The 23,453-nt window shown below is 43.4% G+C and overlaps 1 protein-coding gene across 1 annotated transcript in view; it reads left to right on the plus strand.

Moving 5' to 3' along the window:
- GLP1R (glucagon like peptide 1 receptor) overlaps positions 1–23,453 on the plus strand; it is a 206,785-nt gene that overhangs the window by 78,201 nt on the left and 105,131 nt on the right. The window contains exon 3 of the mRNA XM_069954373.1: positions 4,879–4,975. Coding sequence (XP_069810474.1) covers positions 4,879–4,975 — 97 coding nt within the window. The remainder of the gene's footprint in view (positions 1–4,878; positions 4,976–23,453) is intronic.

Below are 23,453 nucleotides of genomic sequence, written 5' to 3' on the forward strand. Positions count from 1 at the left end.
TCTATATGCCTAAGTATTTCTATGCACAGCTGAGGATGTGTTGATTGCTGACCAATAGGAGGTGCTCTCGCTCTATCTCTCGCAACCTATCCTTGCTCTCTACACACACTCACCCCTGTAGGAGGAGTTAGTTAACTCACTGTGGGAGGAAGCGCAGTTCAGTCTAGTTAGACTTCTCATGGAGAGAGTACACAGACAAGACAGTTCCTGTTGTAGTTAAGCCAGGGCCTGGCTGATGCCAGGACCCCTGACAGTTGTGGGAGCATTATATCCTCAGCCTGGGGAGCATTATATCCTCAGCCTGGGGAGAATTATAGCATCAGCCTGGGGAGCATTATATCCTTAGTCTGGGGGCATTATATCCTCAGTCTGCAGGCATTATATCCTCAGTCTGCAGGCATTATATCCTCAGTCGGGGGTCTTTTTATTCACAGTTTGGGGAGCATTACATCCTCAGTCTGGGGGCGTTATATCCTTAAGGCCCTATTCCACCAACAGATCTGACGACAGATGATCTGCCAAAGATTTGAAGCCAAACCCAGGAACAGACTATAATCAGAGATCAGGTCATAAAGGAAAGACTGGATTTCTCCTCTTTTCAAATCCACTCCTGGGTTTAGCTTCACATCTTTGGCAGATAATCTGTCGTCAGATCTGTTGGTGGAATAGGGCCTTTAGTCTGGGGGCATTATATTCACAGTTTGGGGAGCATTATAGTTCAGTTCGGGGGGCAGACTGCAGTTCGGGGGGCAGACTGCATATTAAATAGAGGGATTTTTTTCTGATTGATGTGCTTAGTTTCCCTTTGAGTTGATCTTTGATGCTGCTATATTCTTCAGGGGTCTTGTCCTGGTTGCAGGGTCCCTTTAAGCAGAGGCCATCAGGTTGAGGAGTTGCTGCAGTTGAGCACAGTTTGGGCTTTGTCCTCATTAGACCTGGCGATTAAATCCGACCAGCAGATTGTTTGAAATTATACTTTGTCCTCGGAAAAGCAATTTTAGTAAACAATGTGTAAGCGGCAATGAGAACCTGTGATGAATTCACCATGGCCATGAGGACCTGTGATACAAGTGTGTGGTGTCCCACCACGGGTGTTGCTGTTGGTTACACCCTTTGTAAAAGCCTGTACTTTTAAGGTTAAGTGGTAATGTAGTAGTACCAGAGTTTTGCCACAAGATGTCGTTGTTACAAGTATGTGTATATATTGCAAGGCTGTAGTACCCAAAGGGTTATTGTTTGTTTGTGTACCACGTGGATCTGCACACCAATGAGAGTTCTTTCTCCTCTTCACCTATCAACTCTCTCTTTGATTTTCTGTATTCACTCCTCACCACTCACAGCACACCTTACAGGGGCTGTAGGAAGAAAGTCAAATGGGTAGAGGAAGTGTAGTGTCTTTTGCTTTTGGATTCTGTAGAGGAAGGACACAAGCTAGAACGCTCTCTACAGCAGTCAAGTTGGGCCCTGGCTTCTGCCAGGTCCCCAGTCTAAGTTGTGCAGTCTAGACGTAAACTCCACACTATGCAGTGTTAAGCTTTCACAAGAGAGGACAAGCCAGGGATCATCCTAACCCACGCCGTGGACAAGGAGGAACACAGTGCAGGACTGTGTTCATAAAAAAGTAAGGAACGGATCCGGATAGAGAAAAGTTGCTAGAAGCCGATGAACTCTATCTCGCAGCGCGGGTGTCAGAAGAGAACCCTCAGCATTCCACTCATCCCAGGTAACAAGGTCTGGGGCTTGTGACACCCTCTAGGACAGGTCACTTGACACTGATGGGCAATAGGTGGTGCAAAGTATTCTTCTACATTGGGTTGGGACTCTCTCGACATCCTCCTCTCTACTTTTCTGATCCTCTATTCTACTTCTCCTCATGCAACCCAGTCAGCACGAATGTATTACTCCTTCTACTCTCAGTGCAGATTTGAACTCTGAAGTATTAAGTGACCTATCTAGAGTAAAGTGTCATATCAAGGCAAAGCTGTATTATTTGCTGCCTACCTCAAGTATCTTCAGAGTAAACAAGATTGTATTTATGCTAAAGAGACTCTGTGATTCCTTGTCAAGCACTGACACAGCATTCACACCTTCCTTGGGTCATTTCCCTTTCTGTGGGTGGCGGTACCAATAGTCCGGGAGGGTCACTACTCCACCCAAGGGACCCCGCAACAACCCGGCAGGTGACTGTACACAGGGAAAAAAGGTATAGCCAGCGCATTAAAATAAAGCAGGTGTGCCACCATACCTGTGTGCCCAACCGGCACTGGCATCACGACACAATACCACCGGGAAAGGCTATATCTCGGCCAACCACCATAGAACTGGCGTCCCACCTAACCATCTGGCAAGTGACCGACCGTCTGTCCCTTCTCACCGGCGGGGCAGTCACCACAACTGCAGCCATTAGGATATGTGTTAACTTCACTGCAGTGAGGTGGACATGTGATTCCTTCACTGCGGCGATAAGGACATATGATGAATTTGACGCAGCCATAAGGACATGTGATGTCACTGCAGTAATGAGGACATGTGATGTCACCACGGCGATGAGGTTGTGATATCACATGTCCTCATTACTGCAGTGACATCACAGCCTCATCTCCGTGGTGACATCATATGTCCTTATTACTGCAGGGACATAACATGTCCTCATCGCCATGGTAATTTTTTTACATTTCCTATCACTACAGTAACATCACTTCCTTATCGCCATCGTGATATCACATGTCCTATCACAACAGTGACATCATGTCCTCATCGCCATGGTAATGTCACTGAGGACAGTGATGAGGACATGTGATATCACCATGGCGATGAGGACGTGATGTCACTGCATTGGTGAGGACACTGGATGTCTCTGCATTGATAAGGACACGTAATGTCACTGTATTGATGAGGACACGTGATGTCACTGCATTGATAAGGACACGTGATGTCACTGCATTGATGAGGACGCATGATGTCACTGCATTGTTAAGGACACATGATGTCACTGTATTGATGAGGACACGTGATGTCACTGCATTGATGAGGACACGTGATGTCACTGCATTGATGAGGACACATGATGTCACTGTATTGATGAGGACACGTGATGTCACTGCATTGATGAGGACACATGATGTCACTGTATTGATGAGGACACGTGAGGTCACTGCATTGATGAGGACACGTGAGGTCACTGCATTGGTGAGGGCACGTGAGGTCACTGCATTGATGAGGACACGTGAGGTCACTGCATTGATGAGGACACGTGATGTCACTGCATTGATGAAGACACATGATGTCACTGCATTGGTGAGGGCACGTGATGTCACTGCATTGATGAGGACACGTGAGGTCACTGCATTGATGAGGACACGTGAGGTCACTGCATTGATGAGGACACGTGAGGTCACTGTATTGATGAGGACACGTGAGGTCACTGCATTGGTGAGGGCATGTGATGTCACTGTAGTGATAAGGACGTGATGACTCACTGCGGCAATGGCTTCTCTGGTTCCCTGATTTTCCCTCCAGGGTACATGACATTGGTTGTCTACCTTCTGCATGCATCCTGCTGTGATATCTACCACTGGGCACAGTAATGGGCACCCGCACATCCCATTACCTGGCATCACCCACCTCAGCTCCCATCACCGTCCCACCACTCGTTCCTCATGTGCAACATTTTTTCTTTTCCGCTATGAAAACCTCGGCAGGACATTTACCCTATTTGTATGGGTATAAATGTCCACAGCAATGGCAGCATAAATACATATCCAGCAGCTGGTAAACTATAATGTCTGTCAGCTCTGAGCCTGGACACAGAAAAAAGATGGTGACTAAGAGAATCTCTAAGATGGTTTCATTGTGTCAGACAATCCTGGAGAGAAGCAGACGTTACTGTGAATAAAAAGAATGATTACGGCAGAATATTCACTCATCATCCTCAGCGCTGTGTCTGTAACACGACGAGCATAACAACCCGGAGATGAGCGGCGGCGGCATCAGAGGTGTCGGTGGTGTCACTAATACTTGAGAACCTGTTCTCATACAGACTGACCATTTGTCACTGTCAGACTTCCTATAAATAAATGGATTTTTTTCTTTGATTTTTCTTTGATTTTTCTTTTATTATTCACCTGATCTCACTGCATTTTATATGCAATTATGTGTAATTTATGGCGTCTTCTGCTCTGCTAGTATTAAACACCACAGGGGATAACACGACGGAATGTGCGCGGTACATAAACCCATTACGGTGTGATATTATCTGGGGGACCATTCACTGCTCTCAAATTTGGATACAAAATTTCTTTCTAACAGGAAGGTGACTGATGCGTTACAATGTGACAGGTTATATGAGCTTTGACTCTGTCCCACCCCATAGACACACAATGGGGCTTCAATCACAGACATACAAAATGGTCCCCTGTCTTAAGGGGGTTCGTATGTCTTCGCCTCACCATCATTTGGAGTGTGAACAATTGGCAGAAGATCACAGTGTTACAGCTGTATATATATATATATATATATATATATATATATATATATATATATGAATAGAATGACAGAACTACAGTTGGATCTAACACATGCACAGGAATAGGCGTGAAAGTATGAATAGTGAAACACGCTCGCTGGTTTATATGCTATTCAGAATAGTTGAATACAGGGTAACAGCAGCAGGATGCATCTCCATGCTTAAGCATTGCCACCAGTATATGAGTAATACTTTAATTGGAATAGCATGGGGCATGTCTGTCTGTGACATTGATGTGGCTGGTTTAATCAAGCAGAGATTACACCTGTGAATGTCCGGCTACCTTATGCAGCTAAAACTAAATCTTATGTCCAGCACTTTCCTGAGTAGTCATAGAGTGTTCTCTCTTACAGACCACGGCTGTATCTCTATCAGACACAATACAGAAGTGGAGAGAATACAGAGAGCAGTGCATCAAGACCTTACACCACACCCCATCCACCCTGACCGGTAAGTACAAAGTCTACTACCTTATAAATACTATAATAATATAACTGCTATAATCATATGTACAAGCATACAACTACTATAATACTGCTTTCTATATACAAGAATATAACTACTATAATACTGCCCCTATATACAAGAATATAACTACTATAATACTGCTTTCTATATACAAGAATATAACTACTATAATACTGCCCCTATGTACAAGAATATAACTACTATAATACTTCCCCTATATACAAGACTATAACTACTATAATACTGCCCCTATATACAAGAATATAACTACTATAATACTGCCCCCTATATACAGGAATATAACTACTATAATACTGCCTCCTATATACAGGAATATAACTACTATAATACTGCTCCTATATACAAGAATATAACTAATATAATACTGCCCCCTATATACAAGAATATAACTACTATAATACTGCTCCTATATACAAGAATATAACTACTATTATACAGCTTCTACAGTATATACAGGAATATAACTACTATAAGGGCAGGTTCACACTACGGAATTCTCGCGGACAATGTCCGCGGAATTCCGTCAGCTGTCCGCCCGCACATCTGGGCGCCTTTCCGCCGGCCCCATAGACACCATTCTATGGGCCGGCGTATTCCGCTATACGCTGAAAGAAGTGTCATGTCACTTCTTTTAGCGGATCGCGGAATACGCCGGCCCATAGAATGGTGTCTATGGAGCCGACGGAAGAGCACGTGCCCGTGCGAGCGGACAGCTGACGGAATTCCGCAGACATTGTCCGCGAGAATTCCGTAGTGTGAACCCGCCCTAATACTGCCCTCTATGTTGCTCACATTCTGGTTTCCTCGTCCCTCCACCCAGCTGTGTTATAACAGTGCAGTAAAGTGAATACAGTTGTTAGGTCCCTCTCCTGCGCTATTGATTTTCCTGCCAGGGTATATGATGTGTTAATGTCTTGGTGTAGAATTTATGGCGGTGTCAGGTGTAGTTGTGATCACGCACCGGATTAGAGATTTATATGTTTTCCTTCTTCTCCTCCTGTCCGGTGCTGTGGTTAGGGCTGCACATTATAAACTATGACAGTGACTCGGTGACGGATCTGACAGCAGGAATTACGCAGACATTAGTTTCCCGCCCTGAACTGATGGGTTTTGTGAGTCCTATGGGATAATATAGTGTCCGCCTTCACTTTGGCTCTGGGTTTCTGTTCATGAACCAAAAAGCTCTGTATGAGCAGAAAGATGGATGCTGTCAAACCTAGTAATTAGCAAAAGCGTATGATTTCTGGAGGACTCCTTTAAGTTGTGTAGGACAGTTTAGAACCGGGGTCCCTCCAGGTGACGCTTAGTTCACAGCTACAGACAGTATATAATAATTGCACCCTATGTATCAGTTCATCTGGTGTATTATATCCCCCTGGTCTCGCTCTCTGTCGGCACTGCGCTGAACAATGGCGGATCCCCTCCCCGCCCAAAGAATTATAAAGCTTTTCAGAGCTGCTCAGTTTTCCCCTTTTCACTCCTGATCTCATCGCTGCGTCTGAAACCGACCGAAATCTTGAGGAATAATAGGAAAAAGTCAAGTTATTAATTCTGACAATGAGTTGTATTCAGTGGCGGCAATAGAAGCTGTAAGTGCGGGAGCCACAATAGCTGGAACATTTAGGGGGGGCAGTGACTCCGCCTCCTGCGCTGCCTTTGTTATATAGTGTTTGTTTCACCCCTGGAACATGAACAGGTTATAAGGGGGAAGACGTTGAGAAAACCGAAAACACTTCAGAAATGTCAAAAGATATTTCCGCTCAAACATTTCCATGGGAATTTAGTAAGAAAATGCGTGATCGGCGAATGAAGAGCGATGTGTAATATAGTCACCGAACAGACCCCCCCCACCACCACCACCCCTGACTACAGATTATTGACAGGCATCATGGGAAAGGTTATACAGGTTCTGTCTCTGTAATACAAAAGCTACATGTGTCTGTTATAGTGAACCCTATCAGGAGGAGCTAATATCACTAATATACAGTATGGCCAGTAGCCAAATGTATAGTGAGGCCGCCATGAAAGTGTGTCAGAGAGTACAAGGGGGAAGGGAATATATCAGTATCTATGTAACCTAAAGAAAAATTGTAAACTACATAAAACTATAGATGAATATATACTTAATCAGTGATGTAATGGATGTATACAGTGACTCCACCAGCAGAATAGATCAGGGACAACTGAAGATTATGAAGATATGGCTAACAGTGGGGAAAAACACCTCCATACTCTACTGTAGTGTCCAAGTACAGGTGTGCCACTTCATCTTGTTTATCACCTGTCCAATGGTAACTCTGTCAGGTGTCACACTCTGGGATGATGGGTGCTTTTCTGCACCATCACCACTTGGTGTCTCACTCTCCCCAGTTTGTTCTATACAAAGCTGAAGGTCTACAGGTTACCTGCTGTTTGTTCACTGTTGTTTCAACCAATCACTTGTGCTGGTACTGCACACACTACAGCCTATTACACTTCTTCCTTCTCCTCTTTCCAGTTTGTTCCCAATCAATAGGAAGTTAGACCCGGTCACCTCTATATAAGTGAGTTAGTTCCTGGTGGGAGGGTCCTCTAGTCAGTCGTGGAGTTGGTGAGAGACAAAGAGACACAGTTTGTTAGAGAGCCTGAGAAAGTAACTATGCACTGCTAAGCCCAAAGGTGAGGCAATTGTCACCTGGGTTCCACCTTGCCTACACCTGGGATCCTTCTAAAGAGTTAGGACAATACAGTCACAGATTGATCCTCAGTAGGAAGTATTCCACTGGTATCTGCTCTAGAGGGGTTAGCTTTGCCCAGTAGTTCTAGCCTGGGACTCCCGAAACTGCTCCCGACCCTGACAGTCTCTGGACTCATTTCGCAAAAGGCGGTCTTCTTATTCTGCTCACTTCTCCCAACCTCGAGGTCTTCTTCTTCCACAACACTAAGCTATCTAGCACAAACCACCCCGGCAGAGTACTGTACTAATAAGGCCTATCCTAAGTCAAGTAACACTTCTTCTGCTTCTTACTACTACTGTCACTCACTACCTCAAGCACCATCAACACCTGGAATAGGGAATAGGAAGCAATCTGCCTGGATCATTCCTAATGATGAGGAGGGCGGGGAGGAAGGACAGAGAGGTTGTGCCAGCCTAATGCATATACAAATTTAAGCCCCGGACGTTAGACACAGCGCTGCAGGATTAAAAGTTGTTTTTATGACAATAACTGCATCCCCTACCGAACGGACCCCAGGACAGATCTTGGATTAAAAGCAGCTATCTGAAGGTACAAGTGGTTTGGGGGGGTCAGATTGTGGGTACGGAGTCGCTTTAAGTGCTGGACTCTGTGCTCATTTTTCTTCACCGCACCTGCACCTACACATTGTGCTACCCTTGCAAAGCGTAGTGCCAGTGTGTCCAGGGTGGGTAACGCCACTCCTGGCCACCATGACAAGTGCCCAATGAAAACACCAGCCTCCTCCCGGGCCACGGCACTACCCCTAACCTTATCATTTCCCAATCAGAACAGTGACACAGTTCTAGTCCATAGAAGTCCAGGTTTCATTCAATGAATTGCAACGGTGGCTGCTGTCTATGGCGGGACGCATAATTGGTGCCGTGAAACCAAATCTCCTTCTACTATGTGCCTGTGGGCAGAGACAAACGGTGTAATGAAGTGGCTGCCTGTGTCTGGACAGGGGACAAGGAAGCTGTGGGACCTGCTCGGGCTTGGTTAGAACAAGAGCATGGACATGAACCTCCTGCTTCTCTCAGTCCAATGATGTCTGTAAACTGGGGAAAATTCCTTTCAGTGCATTATAGAGATATGTCTAGTAGTTACCAATCTCCCACCGAGAGGTACACTATCCAAAAGTAGCCTCTAAAAGCCTTGTCGTAGGGCAGGGGAGGGGGCAGTTTTACGCCCTCTGGTGGCAGGACCCAGTGTGTAATCAGAGCCCCCCTGTAATTATTACATAACCGCAGGAGACATCACTCCAGCAATCAGCCATTTCTATCTGAGTACAGGAATTTTTGTGTGTGTCCAGCGAAGTCATAGAATAATTCCTTTCATGGCAACCAAGGGTTAAGTGCGATGTCATAGAGATATGCTCCGCGCTGCCTCGCTTTTCATGTTGATAATTAGTCACTGACCCTGATGATCCATTATATGGCGACATTTGCATCCGTCTTTATTCATCTTCGGATACAAACCCGGTGACTCAGTGGCGGCGGCGGTTTTGTGCGCTCCCTGACGGGTCATTTCAGCGATCGTCTTCATTTTGAGGCAGTTAATTGAATTGCTCGATCCGTGTAAATGTCGCGTCATAAAACGTGCGAATAAATAGTCTACAGATAATTGAATGGATTTTCACAAATACTTTGCTGCAGGCGAGAAACGCAATAATATCGGAAGGGAATGGCGATTACATGACACCCATCTAAACTGGGGAACCACAAGGAGCAGCAGAAATTCCAAAGATGAGGTGTCTTCTTTATTCCATCTTTTCCACCATGATGATTTCTCCCTTCTATAATAGAGATGAGCGAACTGGGTTCGGGTTCGAGTCGATCCGAACCCGAACGTGCGGCATTTGATTGGCGGGGGCTGATGAACGTGGATAAAGCTCTAAGGTTGTCTGGAAAACATGGATACAGCCAATGACTATATCCATGTTTTCCACATAGCCTTAGGGCTTTATCCAACTTCAGCAGCCACCGCTAATCAAATGCCGAAAGTTCGGGTTCGGATCGAGTCGAGCATGCTCCAGGTTCGCTTATCTCTATTCTATAATAGTTTTGTTAAGACGGCCCTGGAACCAAAGCCGCCATTCTTAGCTCATGAAAGTCATGTTATTACAGACAAGATGGTGAGACTCATTTCTCATCATCACCGGTTAGACTGATCTTGTCCTTTGTTTCACAACGAACAATGGGACCAATCATCTGTCCTGCCGATACTCGACCGAATCGGCCCTGTCTGGCCAATTATCGTTCCGTGTAATAAAGACAACGTGGCAATGCGCGGTCGGCGGCCAACAATTATAGGTCCAAACCTATATCAACGATCTGTCAATGACAACGATAATCGGCTGATCGTTGATATAGGTTTGGACCTATAATTGTTGGCCACCGACCACGCATAGCCGTAATAGCGGTGCGCGGCCGGCGGCTGACGATATGCAAACAGAATACTTTACCTATCCAGGCTCCAGGGCTCCTCCTGCGCTTTGCTTCTCCCATGTCCTGCGCGCTCCAGCTTCAGAGCGGCTTGTCTCAGCTGACAGGCAGCTCAGCCAATCACAAGCTGGGACTGCCGTGGCCAGTGATTGGCTGTCAGCTGAGACAGGCCGCTCTGAAGCAGCAGCACGCGGGACACGGGAGAACTGGACTGCAGGAGGAGACCTGGAGCGTGGATAGGTAAAGTATACAGTTTAAGCATCGGTAACGATGTCCATGCAGCCCTTGTTAAACGATTATCGGGCCGTGTAATAGGGCCAGTAAAGGATTTTGTTTACTGTTATTATCCGGCCCCCATTGAGCCATGTAATACTACCCTTAGTTACCACAGTGTTATAATTGTTGTAAACCCTCCTGAATGGTGGAGCAGACAAGCTACATCCTGTGGGCATGTTCTCGGCTGCTGTGCTCTGTTAGTCTACCTAGTGGGTTCAGTGGGTTTAATGTCTGTGTGTGACGCATCAGGTGACATGCGCTGCAGACTCTGATTTGGAGCCATTGAGTCCATGTTATATAAATGAAACTGCCGGGGACTGATAGATTATATGGACGGAAAATGAAAATCTTTTTACAAGCTTCGACTGCACATAGACCCAAAGCAAAGAGCAACCATAATTAATAAACATAGCTGCCAGGAATAAAGACACAGACAACGATATAACTTTTGCTGGGTGGTGATCGGCCACAGCTTCTAATTATTTCTTAAACCAAACCAATAACCGGGCACGTAGACCGAGGGGTGTAAAGGGGTATGCTGGACGACAGACTCCTGCCGTGCAAGTCCGCCTTACTAACCCAACACGCCTGCTTAGCAGGTAATTTCCGCCAGCTGTAACTTCAGTATAATAACAAAAAGAAAGCACAAAAAGAAACAAAACACCATGACAAACCAAGATCAAAAGGGAGGGCGGCTGGGCAAACCGGCTGCAGGTCAGTCCTGTGGAGACTGAGGGCAGGAAGAGGAAGTTCAGGTTCCTAAAGGCAGAGGGAGGGGCTAGAGCAAGGAGGGAATCCGGCCTATTGGCCACAGAGCTCATAGGAAACACCCAGGAGCTGTGTCTGAGAGGGGGAGGAGTTACAGCCTCACAGGAACTGTTAACCCTTTCCTGGCAGCTGCTAACGATCAGGTTTTAGGAATAAATAGAGGAGAGTGCATGTGCAGTCAGTATGCACCCTCCACATCCAGTCAGGTGCCTTCCAAGCAATTTGGAGGGAAGATTGTTCCACCTTTATGCTTTGTTAAGTTTAGAAGCTATATCTTAATAGTCTGTAGTTTTTTATTCTTTATTTTTCTTTTCAAACTATTTTCAACATTGGAGTTGGATATATTAAATTGCACATAAATTAATCTAGAATCAGTACAGGATGAGTAATGTAATGTATGTACACAGTGACCCCACCAGCAGAATAATGAGTGCAGCTCTGGAGTATAAGGCTATGTTCACACTATGTAAAACTACGGCCGTAGTTCTCGCCGCAGAACTACGGCCGTAGTTTTGCAGTGTGGAACAATGCCTTATTTGCAATGGGATCCCGGCCGGAGTGTACACACATCGTTTACGCTCCGGCCGGGATGGCATACGCATGACATGGCAGTTTTCTGCTGGTGGAATTCAGTGAATTCCGGCCGCAGAAAGACCTGTCAGTTCACACAGTGAAGCAAGCGGCATCAGAGCTCTGCGGCCGGAAAGATCACCCGGCCGGTACTTAAGATGATCCGGCCAGAGACCGGCCGTTCCGTGACCCGGCCGGGGTCACGGAACGTCCGGTCTCATACGTAGTGTGAACATAGCCTAATACAGGATGTAAATCAGGATCAGTACAGGATAAGTTATGTAATATATGTACACAGTGATCCCACCAGCAGATTAGTGAGTGCAGCTCTGGAAGTTAAAGGGGTAGTTCACAAAAAAAAAAAGTAAATCCACTGGTGCCAGAAAGTGCCAGAGATTTGTAATTTACTTTTATTTAAAAAAAAATTCCAATATTTGCTGTAAATTCTGCAGGAATTATTTCCAGTCTGGTGAGCAGGAGCATGGGGATTTGCTCCTGCTCTGGACAGTTCCTGAACTCCTATACAACGGACAACACTATAATCAATAATAATCTTTATTTAAATTCACATAAAAATTTTTTTCAGACAAACAATATTAAAAAGCCATAATAGCCATGCACATGGGGCGAATAGTACACAGGAAATATTTGAACAGTATTGCACAAGATCCAGTAAACCAGTTATGTTACAGTTATGTTACAATCTATTAGTATTGGCTCATTGCACAATTCCCTTCAAATAGTAGGTATAATTTATATTGCACAAAGCCCAGTGCCACTGGGCTTTGTGCAATATAAATTATACCTACTATTTGAAGGGAATTGTGCAATGAGCCAATACTAATAGATTGTAACATAACTGTAACATAACTGGTTTACTGGATCTTGTGCAATACTGTTCAAATATTTCCTGTGTACTATTCGCCCCATGTGCATGGCTATTATGGCTTTTTAATATTGTTTGTCTGAAAAAATTTTTTATGTGAATTTAAATAAAGATTATTATTGATTATAGTGTTGTCCGTTGTATAGGAGTTGTGGAGTGGGCTAGAGGACAGGCCGTTTTCTTTGGTCTATATATGAGTATATTATTCTGGACAGTTCCTGGTAAAGCCCATCAGTGGTGTTATAGTGTGCGGATTGCCCCCATCCCTGCGATGCGATTGCAGAGGGGCGATCTGTGCTTGTTGCCGGGCCTCTGCACTGTAATGGTTCTGATCCCGTCTCAGTACTCCATTGCTCTGGGCTCCAGCAGCAAATAGAAATAGAGCAATGATCTTATATTTATAGTGCATTGATGTCCCCAAGGGGGACTTAAAATTACTGTGTTTAATGAAGAAAAAAAAGTTTTTTCATTAATAAAAAATCCCCCCCCCCTAATAAAAGTTTAAATCTCCCCCTTTTCCCAGTTTACAAATAAATCTAAAAAAAAAATGTATGGGGTATCTTTGCATACAGAATCACCAGAACTATTAAATTATCGCATTCCTGATCTCGCACGGTAAATGGCCTAAGCACAAAAACCTGCGCAAGATTTTTAGTCGCACACATCCAGAGAATTCTAATAAAAAGTGATCAAAAAGTTGCATATACTGTACACAAGCAAGCTACCAATAGAAAGTACAGATCATGGTGCAAATATCATGCAGCCCCATATAACAAAAAATAACATGTCAGTTTTACCATAAGGCAAACAATGTGAACACAAAACCTCCCAAAATTTTTTAAAAAATATATACACTACCGTTGAAAAGTTTGGGGTCACATTGAAATGTCCTTATTTTTGAAGGAAAAGCACTGTACTTTTCAATGAAGATAACTTTAAACTAGTCCTAACTTTAAAGAAATACACTCTATACATTGCTAATGTGGTAAATGACTATTCTAGCTGCAAATGTCTGGTTTTTGGTGCAATATCTACATAGGTGTATAGAGGCCCATTTCCAGCAACTATCACTCCAGTGTTCTAATGGTACAATGTATTTGCTCATTGGCTCAGAAGGCTAATTGATGATTAGAAAACATTGTGCAATCATGTTCACACATCTGAAAACAGTCTAGCTCGTTACAGAAGCTGGATTCTTTGACGAAAGCAAAGTTTGATGTAAAAACAATGTTATTTCAAATACAAATCATTATTTCTAACCTTGTCAACGTCTTGACTCTATTTTTTATTCATTTCACAACGAATGGTGGTAAAGAAGTGTGACTTTTCATGGAAAACACAAAATTGTTTGGGTGACCCCAAACTTTTGAACGGTAGTGTATATATATTTATTTGATTTTATTTTAGCACATTTTATGATAAAAATTAAGTCTGTCATTGCAGTGTTCAATATGTTTCACAAAAAATAAGGGCTCATGTGGGTCTGTAGGTGAAAAAAATGTAAGCACTATGGCCTTTAACCTTAAGGCTGGGTTCACACTACGTAAGTTTCCGGCCGTAGCGCGTTCCGTGAATAAGTGGCTGGAAACTTACATAGTTTGCGTACAATGTAAAGTATACGATCTACGGCCGCACAGTTCACATTACGTACGAACTTACGCCCGGATCGTATGCGGCGCCGTAAAAAATGAACCAGACCATTATTTCGGGACGGAAATGCCGTAACTTACGCCCGTAGCGTTACATGCGGTCCCGTACGTAGTGGTGATTTCTTCATTTTGAAAGCTTTTTGTGCCGATCCAAAAGGTTCTGTGGGGTGTCCGGGGCTAGGCGAAGATTTCCAAGTAAAAGACCGCTGTCAGATCGCTACGAAGAGCGCTCAGGAAGCGTAAGTACACTACGGGCGTAAGTTTGCATTCCGTACGTATCCGGCCGCAACTAGCGTAAAGTCCCGGCCGGAGTTTCATACGTATATGTCCGGCCGCGGAAAATATGCGGCCGGACATATACGTAGTGTGAACATAGCCTTAAGGAGTACTCTGGTGCTGATAAAAAATCAATCAATCAATCAATCAATCAATCAATCATATACATAGTTTTCCCACCTACCATCCCTCCTGAGTCTTTCTCCGTTTGAATTTCCCGCTGTTTGCAAGTCCCTGAAGTTCCAGTTGATGTCTTCATTTTTTCTTCGCTTCCTGGTTTGGGCTTTCCCATGATGCACCTTGTCTCCTGTGATGTCTAACTGACTCTGTAAAACTGTTAGATTGCTTAAATCTTGCTCATCCAATCAGAGCTGTGCAACCTGAGTCATCTGACAAAGGGATGCTGGCCTAACAGGGCTTAGACCTGCCTCCCTCTTGATGATGTCATTGTCACAAAATGGCTGCCACAGAGCAGCCTAGGGTCAACAGTCATTAGATAAGAATGAGTTTACGTCACTTCCTGGTGGGGGATTGAGAGGGGAAAAGATAGGGAAGGAGGGCAGATAGGTGACTGAAGCATATTACAGAGTTATATAACTTTGTAATGTGTTTCAATTACTGGGAAAAAGCTTTGCGCTGGAGTATCCCTTTAAGGACTGAGCCAATTTTAATTTTTGCCTTTTCATTTTGTTCTCTTTGTGTTTATAAGGCTATACCGCTTTAATTTTGTCACCTACAGACCCACATTAGCCCTTATTTTGTGCGACACCAATTATACCTCGAAATTACAGACTTAATTTTTCCATGGAATATGCTGCAAAACCAGAAAAAAATATTATTCGTGCAGTGAAATTGAAAAAAAAAGTGCAATTCTTCAATTTGGAGGGGTTTCGTATTTAAATGGTAAAACTATCTATTATCCACAAGTTGGTTTGATTACAATAATATGTAACATGTATAATTTTTATTTTATTTGATGTCTTTTAAAAAATTAAAAGGGAAAAAAAAGTTCTTCAAATTGCTCTATTCTGATCCTTATAATGCTTTTATCCTTTGGTCTATAGGGCTGTGTGAGGTGTCATTTTTTGCGCCAAGATCTCTACTTTCTATTGGTGCTTGCATTATGCGTTTTTGCGATTACGTAATTTACTGTGCGAGATCAGGAATGTAATATTTTTTTATTTAGAAAATGAGAAAAGTGGGGTGATTTAAACTTTCATTAGGAGAGGAATTTTTTTTTATTAATAACCCCTTTTTTTAAACATATATTTTTCTAGTCCCTCTGCAGGACTTTTATTATTACTGAACTGATGTCTTATAAAGATGAGTGCAGTATACTTAATACAGCACTGATCGATTAGATCAGTGCTGTATTACTCTGGGCTGCTGAAGCCTAGATCTATAGATTGCCAAGCCCGAATCAGCACCAATGAGACCCTGAGGCCCAGCCCGGTAAGAAGAAGGGATCTTCCCTGGGGGAGATCCCTCCATTAGACACCAGGGATGGGAGACACCAGCTATTTAAATGCAGCTGTCAGCTTTGATAACTGCATTTAAAAAGTTAACTAGCTGGGAGTGGCAATCGCTGTGTCAGCTAATAGCAGCAGGGAGCCACGCGCTGCAGAGAAGGTTCGCTGCTAGCCCTCTCTGGCGTCTCTCTACCCCCTCTCTGCATACTTGCCCTGCGTCATTAAGAGGTTAAAACACGAAGAGGAAAAAGCAAACGAGGAAAAAGGAAAAAAATGAAAATTGTCTCCGTCCTTAAAAGGTTAATTCAGGATGTAACTCAGGATCACTACAGGACAAGCAATGTAATGTATGTACACAGTGACTTCACCAGCAGAATGGGGAGCACAGCTCTGGAGTATAATGTAGGCAGGTTCATTGTTATTAGCCCTCTCCCCCGCACACTTCACAGTCTCATTATACAGTGTCGCGGAGGTGGAGATAATTGTGTCCTTATAATAATGCTGATAAGTGAATATTTCTTATAACCGGAACTGACACAAATAATTGGATTAAACAGACCTTAAATTTTACATTAGAGAAATCCAATTACTTTTAATTATCTCTTATTTCAGCCGGCCAATTTTTTTTTCCCTTTTTTCATTAATTAACTTTTCATTAACAACTTAATCAGATTAATTATCTCTAAGCAAACACCATCCTGCGGCTCCCAATCTGAGGGGTACGTTCACACCGCCGATCTCTCCTTTAGTACAATACACAGTATCACATGGCTGACATCTGAGGCAATCCCTGGAGTTCTGATGCATTTTGAGCAGAATTTACAACGCCTTCAAATATGGATTAGCCCCTACAAGCAATTGCTATGATATCGGTGTCCATGGGGGCCACTGAGTGGCAGAGCATGTGGTTAGTAATAGTCACCTTTCCTGTGTTCAGGGATTGGGTTACCGCTGCCCATAGAAGTCTGTGGAGAGGGGAGGGGGAGGAGGGTGCTATATAATAAGGCAGAGACACAGAAAATCAGATGAACACTTTAGTAGGTGTATATCTGTCTCAGTGCTAGATTTACAGCTTACACTGCTCTGTACAGACCTATAATGCAGATACAAAAATACAAAAAGATTCAACAGCTCACTGCTAACGGCAAGTCATAGCCCCAATACAGATATGAAAATTGCTATAAACTGTCCTAACTGCTAAAGACAAACAAGTCATACAAGTAATGAGCTTGGCATACCATTTGCAAATAATATGTTCCATCCCACCATAGTGAGGTGGCTCCATATACAGGATGGAACCTATATTAACTCTGTCCTCCCCTGGGCCAATAATAAGCTTATACTCTGGGCATGTAGCGTCTAACAAATGCCGGCCAAAATAAACCCTCAGGGTGGGATGGGTGAAGTGCAGGACCAAGTCCAGACAGACACTTCCCCCATCTGCAACACAGCAAAAATACAAAACCTCGCTCTATAATGCCCAAAGAGGCTTATGCAAGGGGATGGGGAGAAGAGGAGGGCTGTATAGTGAAACAGAAGAAGAGAGACACACAGAATTTGCAGCATACTCTACTAGGTACTGTATATCGCTCACAGTGCTAGATTCACAGCTTACATTGCTTACTACAGCTCTTTAATGCCTAAATTATGCAAAGAGAATGGGGAGGAGGGGAGCTATGGAGTGAACCAGAGGCAGAGAGACAAGCTGTTGAAAGTTTTAGTAAGTGTTATATCTTTTTCCCACTGTGGGATTTACAGCTTGCACTGCTCACTAGAGCTCTATAATGTCCTCTGTGCTGCTTATAAGGTTGTGCTATAGGGGAACCAGATCCTCTAATGTGTGCAGTATATGGAGACATCATAGAGGCTAGTCTATACCTACTAGCTCGTGGAAAATCCAACATTAGAGAAGGAGCCTGCAGAGGAGAAAACTTGTGTAAATGTCATATAAACATTATGTATTGGTCAGAAATAATAGTCAGAAAAATCATTACGGCTATAAGGGGATTCCCATCATCTGGGGTCCAAGTACTGATACCCTTATACATGCACATATCCTGTATACACTTGTCCGGCGCAGTATCTGTTTTCATCATTGACTCCGAGCACCAACAATCCCTTTCACTCTATTCCTTTGTTTATTGTTATTGGCATTAACTCCCAAGTAGCGTCAGACTGAATAACGTTCCCCTTCCAGAAGCTGTAAGCGTCCGCAGAGTCGGGAGATCAATCTGTCCTCTCGGCTGCATCTCTATTAGGCCTGGAGCGTCGCCAAGAAGCAGTAAAAATCAATTGGGTGAATTTTTAAGGTGCATTTGGTTCTTTTTAACACGTCCGACGCTTTAAAACGATTTAAAGTGAAGAAGTAAACCAATTGAAGACGTCCCAGGAGCAGGCATGGCCCATCGGCCTCTGTAATGCGGCCATTTTTCTCCAGCTCTGACGGGACGTTCGGCTTCTGCGGAGCTCAGTGTCAGGATTTACATTAAGTGAGAACATCGCGGACGCCATAAACATTTCCTTTTGTTAGAACATGGCAGAGCTGAGCGTATTACACCACGCACCGACTGCAGCTGAGCCTCATCATAGGGGTTATGGCGCCCTAGAGTTATAGAAAGAAAACATGCTTCTGTCTTACCGCACACACTTCCCTGGGCAACATCCTGGATATATTCTGTCTATTATGGCGGACACATCTGCAGCGCAAATAAGACGCAGTGATCGACCTTTATAGGCTCAAGATTGAAAACGTTAGAGAACTTCAAGGAAACCAAATCCTTCTTAAAGCTGCTACTAGTTAATAGAACCCATAACACAAAAGAAAAAGAATAAAAAAAAACTCTATATCTGAAGCTGTGTGGCAGCTCGTTTTTTGCAGGCGAGGTGCAGTTTTTATTGTTAATACTTTATGACCCATCATTTTTGGGAGGGGAGGTGACCAATAATTTGCACTTATGGCATGGGGTATTTGTTTCTCAGGTGACGTTTACTGTACGAACTTATGTGATGTTTTAGTAGTTTGGACTTTTCTGCACTCAGTGATAACGGTTACATTTTTTCTGATACTGTAAATGGGTAAATTTCTTATCTTTACCTTTTTTGTTTTAACTTTGACTTTCATAGTTATATAGTAACATAGTTAATAAGGTTGAAAGAAGATAAGAGTCTATTAAGTACAACCCAGAGAAACCGTACTGTGTTAATCCAGGGGAAGGCAAAAACCCCTATGAGGCAGATGACAATTGCCCCATCACAGGGAGAAAACTCCCGACTCCAATGGCGATTAGAATAATCTCTGGATCAGCGTATCACTGGAAATCTAATGCCCATAACTTGTAATATTATATTGTTCAAGAAAAGCATCCAGGCCTCCCTTGTACTTATATAATGAATCAGCCATGACAGCATCATGTGGCGGAGAGTTCCACAGTCTTACCGCTCTTACAGTAAAGAACTTGCGTCGATGCTGATGGTGAAATCTTCTTTCCTCTTGATGTAGAGCATGCCAACTTGTCATGGTTACAGGTCTAGGAGTAAAAAGACCACTTCAAAGATCTCTGTACTGTAAGCTTGATAACCTGTCCTGGTACTGTAACCCCCCCATTCCCATAATGACCTTTGTCGCCCTCCTCTGCACCCGCTCCAGTTCAGCTGTGTCCTTCCTATATACAGGTGCCCGATGCTATACACAGTATTCCATATGTGGTCTGACCAGTGATTTATAAAGAGGCAAAACTATGTTCTCATCTTTAGCATCTCGGCCTCTTTTGATGCCTCCCATTATTTTATTAGCCTTGGCAGCTGCTGCTGAGGACTTCTTTTTATACCTCCTATTATACTGTGCTTATATGTATGCTATAGCTTTTTTGTGCATTCACTATGGAGTTAGACTTATGGCATGTTCAAATGTTCAGTCTTTCCTTTATGACCTGTTCTCTCTTTATAATCTGTTTCTTGCTTTGGCTTCAATAATTCCCATTAAAAACCTGACTGTGTGAATACATACTTATAGGTCATTAGAAACATTGATGTAAGTTGGGAAAATCTGCAACAAATCAGGAGCAAAACTGCCACATGTGAACATACCCCAATAGAGCTCTATTAATGCAAAGTCTGTTAGTCACCAAGGGGAAGGGGCAATTGAAAGAGAGAACTGAAATATGAAGCATAGTATCTAGGGGGTTAACATGGTTTTTCAGGTTAAGATAAACATGGCCGCTTTCTTCTAGAAACAGCACCACTCTTGTCCTCAGTTTGGATGTGGGGTTTTGAAGTTCTACTAAAGTGAATAGAGCTGAATTGTAATATCACACACAACCTGAAGACAGGGGTGGTGCTGTTTTTGCAAAGAAATTCGTTTTTTAATCCTGCATAATCCCTTTAAATGACCGGGATAGGAGTTATGTATCTGGAGTTAGCAAATTGACGTTATCTGCAGTACCACACTTGACCACGAGGGACATTCTGTTCAAACTTTTGTCACTGGACGAGCATCAGGGCAAACATAACATTTTTAAAGGGGGATTTTCAAGCACATTTGTGCCCACAATGAAGACAACTCTATGCCCCCCCCCCCCCCTTTTTTTTGACATTTTGCATTGAGACTTGTGGGAACAATATATATATATATATATATATATATATATATATATATATATATATATATATAGTACATACTATATACATACTATTTTCCTGATGGTCTTAGGGCCAGTTCACACAGAGTAAAACTGGTGGAATTCCGCAACTGAACTCTCTGCCGCAGAATCCAGCCAAACTCAGTGTGATACTGACTGTCTATGGGAGGGCTCACGTTCCTCCTCTCTCTGCGCAGAGTTCCGCTAGTCTTACTCCGTGTGAACCGGCCCTTAGGATGGTTCAGTTGATAATTTGCAGGATGGGGGTGATAAAGGGGTGAATGATGATACCCATTATCCATAATGGCCAAGATGATCATAGGTTACAGAATTCATGGAGGTCTATGCAGGGTTAAGGGTTAAAGAGGACCTGTCACCCCCCTTGCCGGGGTGACAGGCTCCCGACCCCCAACCCCCCCCCCCCCCCCGACTAGAGCCCCCTATACTTACCTGATCGCTTCTTGAGCCGGTCCGGTGACAGAGATTTCAACGCCCGAAGCCCGACGCGCGGGCTCCTGAGGTGAGTTCGATGCCCATAGAGAATGAATGGTGAGTCCGACGCTCCATTCATTCTCTATAAGCGTCGTACTCATCTCAGGAGCGCGCGCATCGGGCTTCGGGCGCTGAAATCTCCATCACGGACCGGCTCAAGAAGCGGGACCTGGCGCGATCAGGTAAGTATAGGGGACTCTAGCGGAGGGTCGGGAGCCTGTCACCCAGGCACGAGGGGTGACAGGTTCCCTTTAAATCCTAATATTCCTGTTGCCTGGGCCACTGCCATGAAAAAAAGATTTTAAAAAATTCCCTAAGTGCCCTATAGAATTATACATGTTCACATGTATACAGCTGTCGTATACAGAAGTTGTAGTTCTGTAACAGCTGAAGAGTCAAGGATTAGGAAACATTTCTGTACGTAACTGTGAAACCGGTGTATCACACATATGACCCTCTATATAGAGTATATTACAGGGTGAATAGTTCACTGCACATTTCTATCTACAGTGCCATCCCCCCCAGATACTATGTCATATTACATTACCCTGACCCTGATGTATCTGGACCACCGCACCTGCACCCAGTGTGGAGATCCTGATGTTAATATATTTTATAGCTATAACGTCATTACCTCTGGCACAGACACAAGGATATATATACACATAGACATATATAGACACAAGGATATATAGACATATATAGACACAAGGATATATAGAAACATAGACATATATAGACACAAGGATATATAGACACATAGACATATATAGACACAAGGATATATAGACACATAGACATATATAGACACAAGGATATTTAAACACATACATATATAGACACAAGGATATATAAACACATAGTTATATAGACAGATATACAGACAAATAGGTATATAAACATATAGATATATAGACACATATAGGGCCCTATTCCACCGGACGATTATCGTTTGCATAATTGTTAACGATTACCGATCTCAAACGACCGCTATTGCGAAAAGACCTGAAAACGTTCACTCATTTCCATGGAACGATAATCGTTACTTATGATCGTAGTTGCGATAGTTTTTACTTCGCTATTTATTCGCTATTGCATTCGTATCTATAGAGAACGACCGAACGATGTCTTGTTCAATGCGAACGATTTGCGAACGTTTTGCGAACGAGCAACGATAAAAATAGGTCCAGGTCTTATAAAGCGATCAACGATTTCTCGTTCGGTCGTTAATCGTTAACTGCATTTCAACCGAACGATTATCGCTTTGATTCCAACGATTTAACGATAATCATCCGGTGGAATAGGGCCCATACATATAGACATATATATATATAGACATAGGTGTATAACTGTACTAACTGTACATGTATATAACTATACAGGCATAATACTTACAGATGGCTATAACTGTATCCCTACTAGACAATCTCCTATCAGCTAATCAATCTTAGTACTATCAGTTTGTTGCAATGTATCAGTATGGAGTCCAGGCTGTGTAGCTCACAGAGCATTGTCCACATTGGATACAACTGTATCACTTCTCAGCTGGGAGCAGGACTAGCTATGTATAATGTATCAGCACAGTTACAGCACCACTCCTGTCCTCAGGTTGAGTTTGGGTTTTGCAGCTCAGTTTCACTTAAGTGAATTGAGCTGAATTGTAATACCATACAATACAGCGCCTATGACTTAAAGGGGTACTTCGGGCCAGGGGGTATTTTTGAGGATCGCTGGGGAGGGGGTGGAAATTGAAGCCGGAGGTCACTTACCTCCCCCGTTCCAGCACCGGTGGCCGGATCGCGCCACCCGGTACTTCCGTCCGTAAGACTTATGACCATCACAGATACTGATTATATAGCAGCACCATATAGCAATATTATCCGGTTACTTTATCTATGAAGCTATTTGTTCACTGTGTCAGTATTACTTGAGCACTGTATAGCGGTATTATATTCAGCACTGTGCACTGCTATTAGGTATATTACGTTTACAGTGTGTGGCAGGGGCTGCACTGTATAGCAGTATCATTCATACAATGTATGGCCGTGTTATTATCGGACACCAACAGAAGGTATTATTTAGGGCAACATAAAATATACGGATGTGTCTGGTATAACTTGGCATGGCGTCTAAGGTGCCTGGTGATAAACATAAGGCAGCTGTAATGGCTCACAAAACAAGGTGACTGAAGGAGAATATTACTGGGGATGTTATATGACATTATTGGTAAAAATGCTCTGTACTATATACTACTATAC

This window comes from Dendropsophus ebraccatus, chromosome 15 (genome assembly GCF_027789765.1).
Source record: "Dendropsophus ebraccatus isolate aDenEbr1 chromosome 15, aDenEbr1.pat, whole genome shotgun sequence".
NCBI classification, from domain to species: Eukaryota; Metazoa; Chordata; class Amphibia; order Anura; family Hylidae; genus Dendropsophus; species Dendropsophus ebraccatus.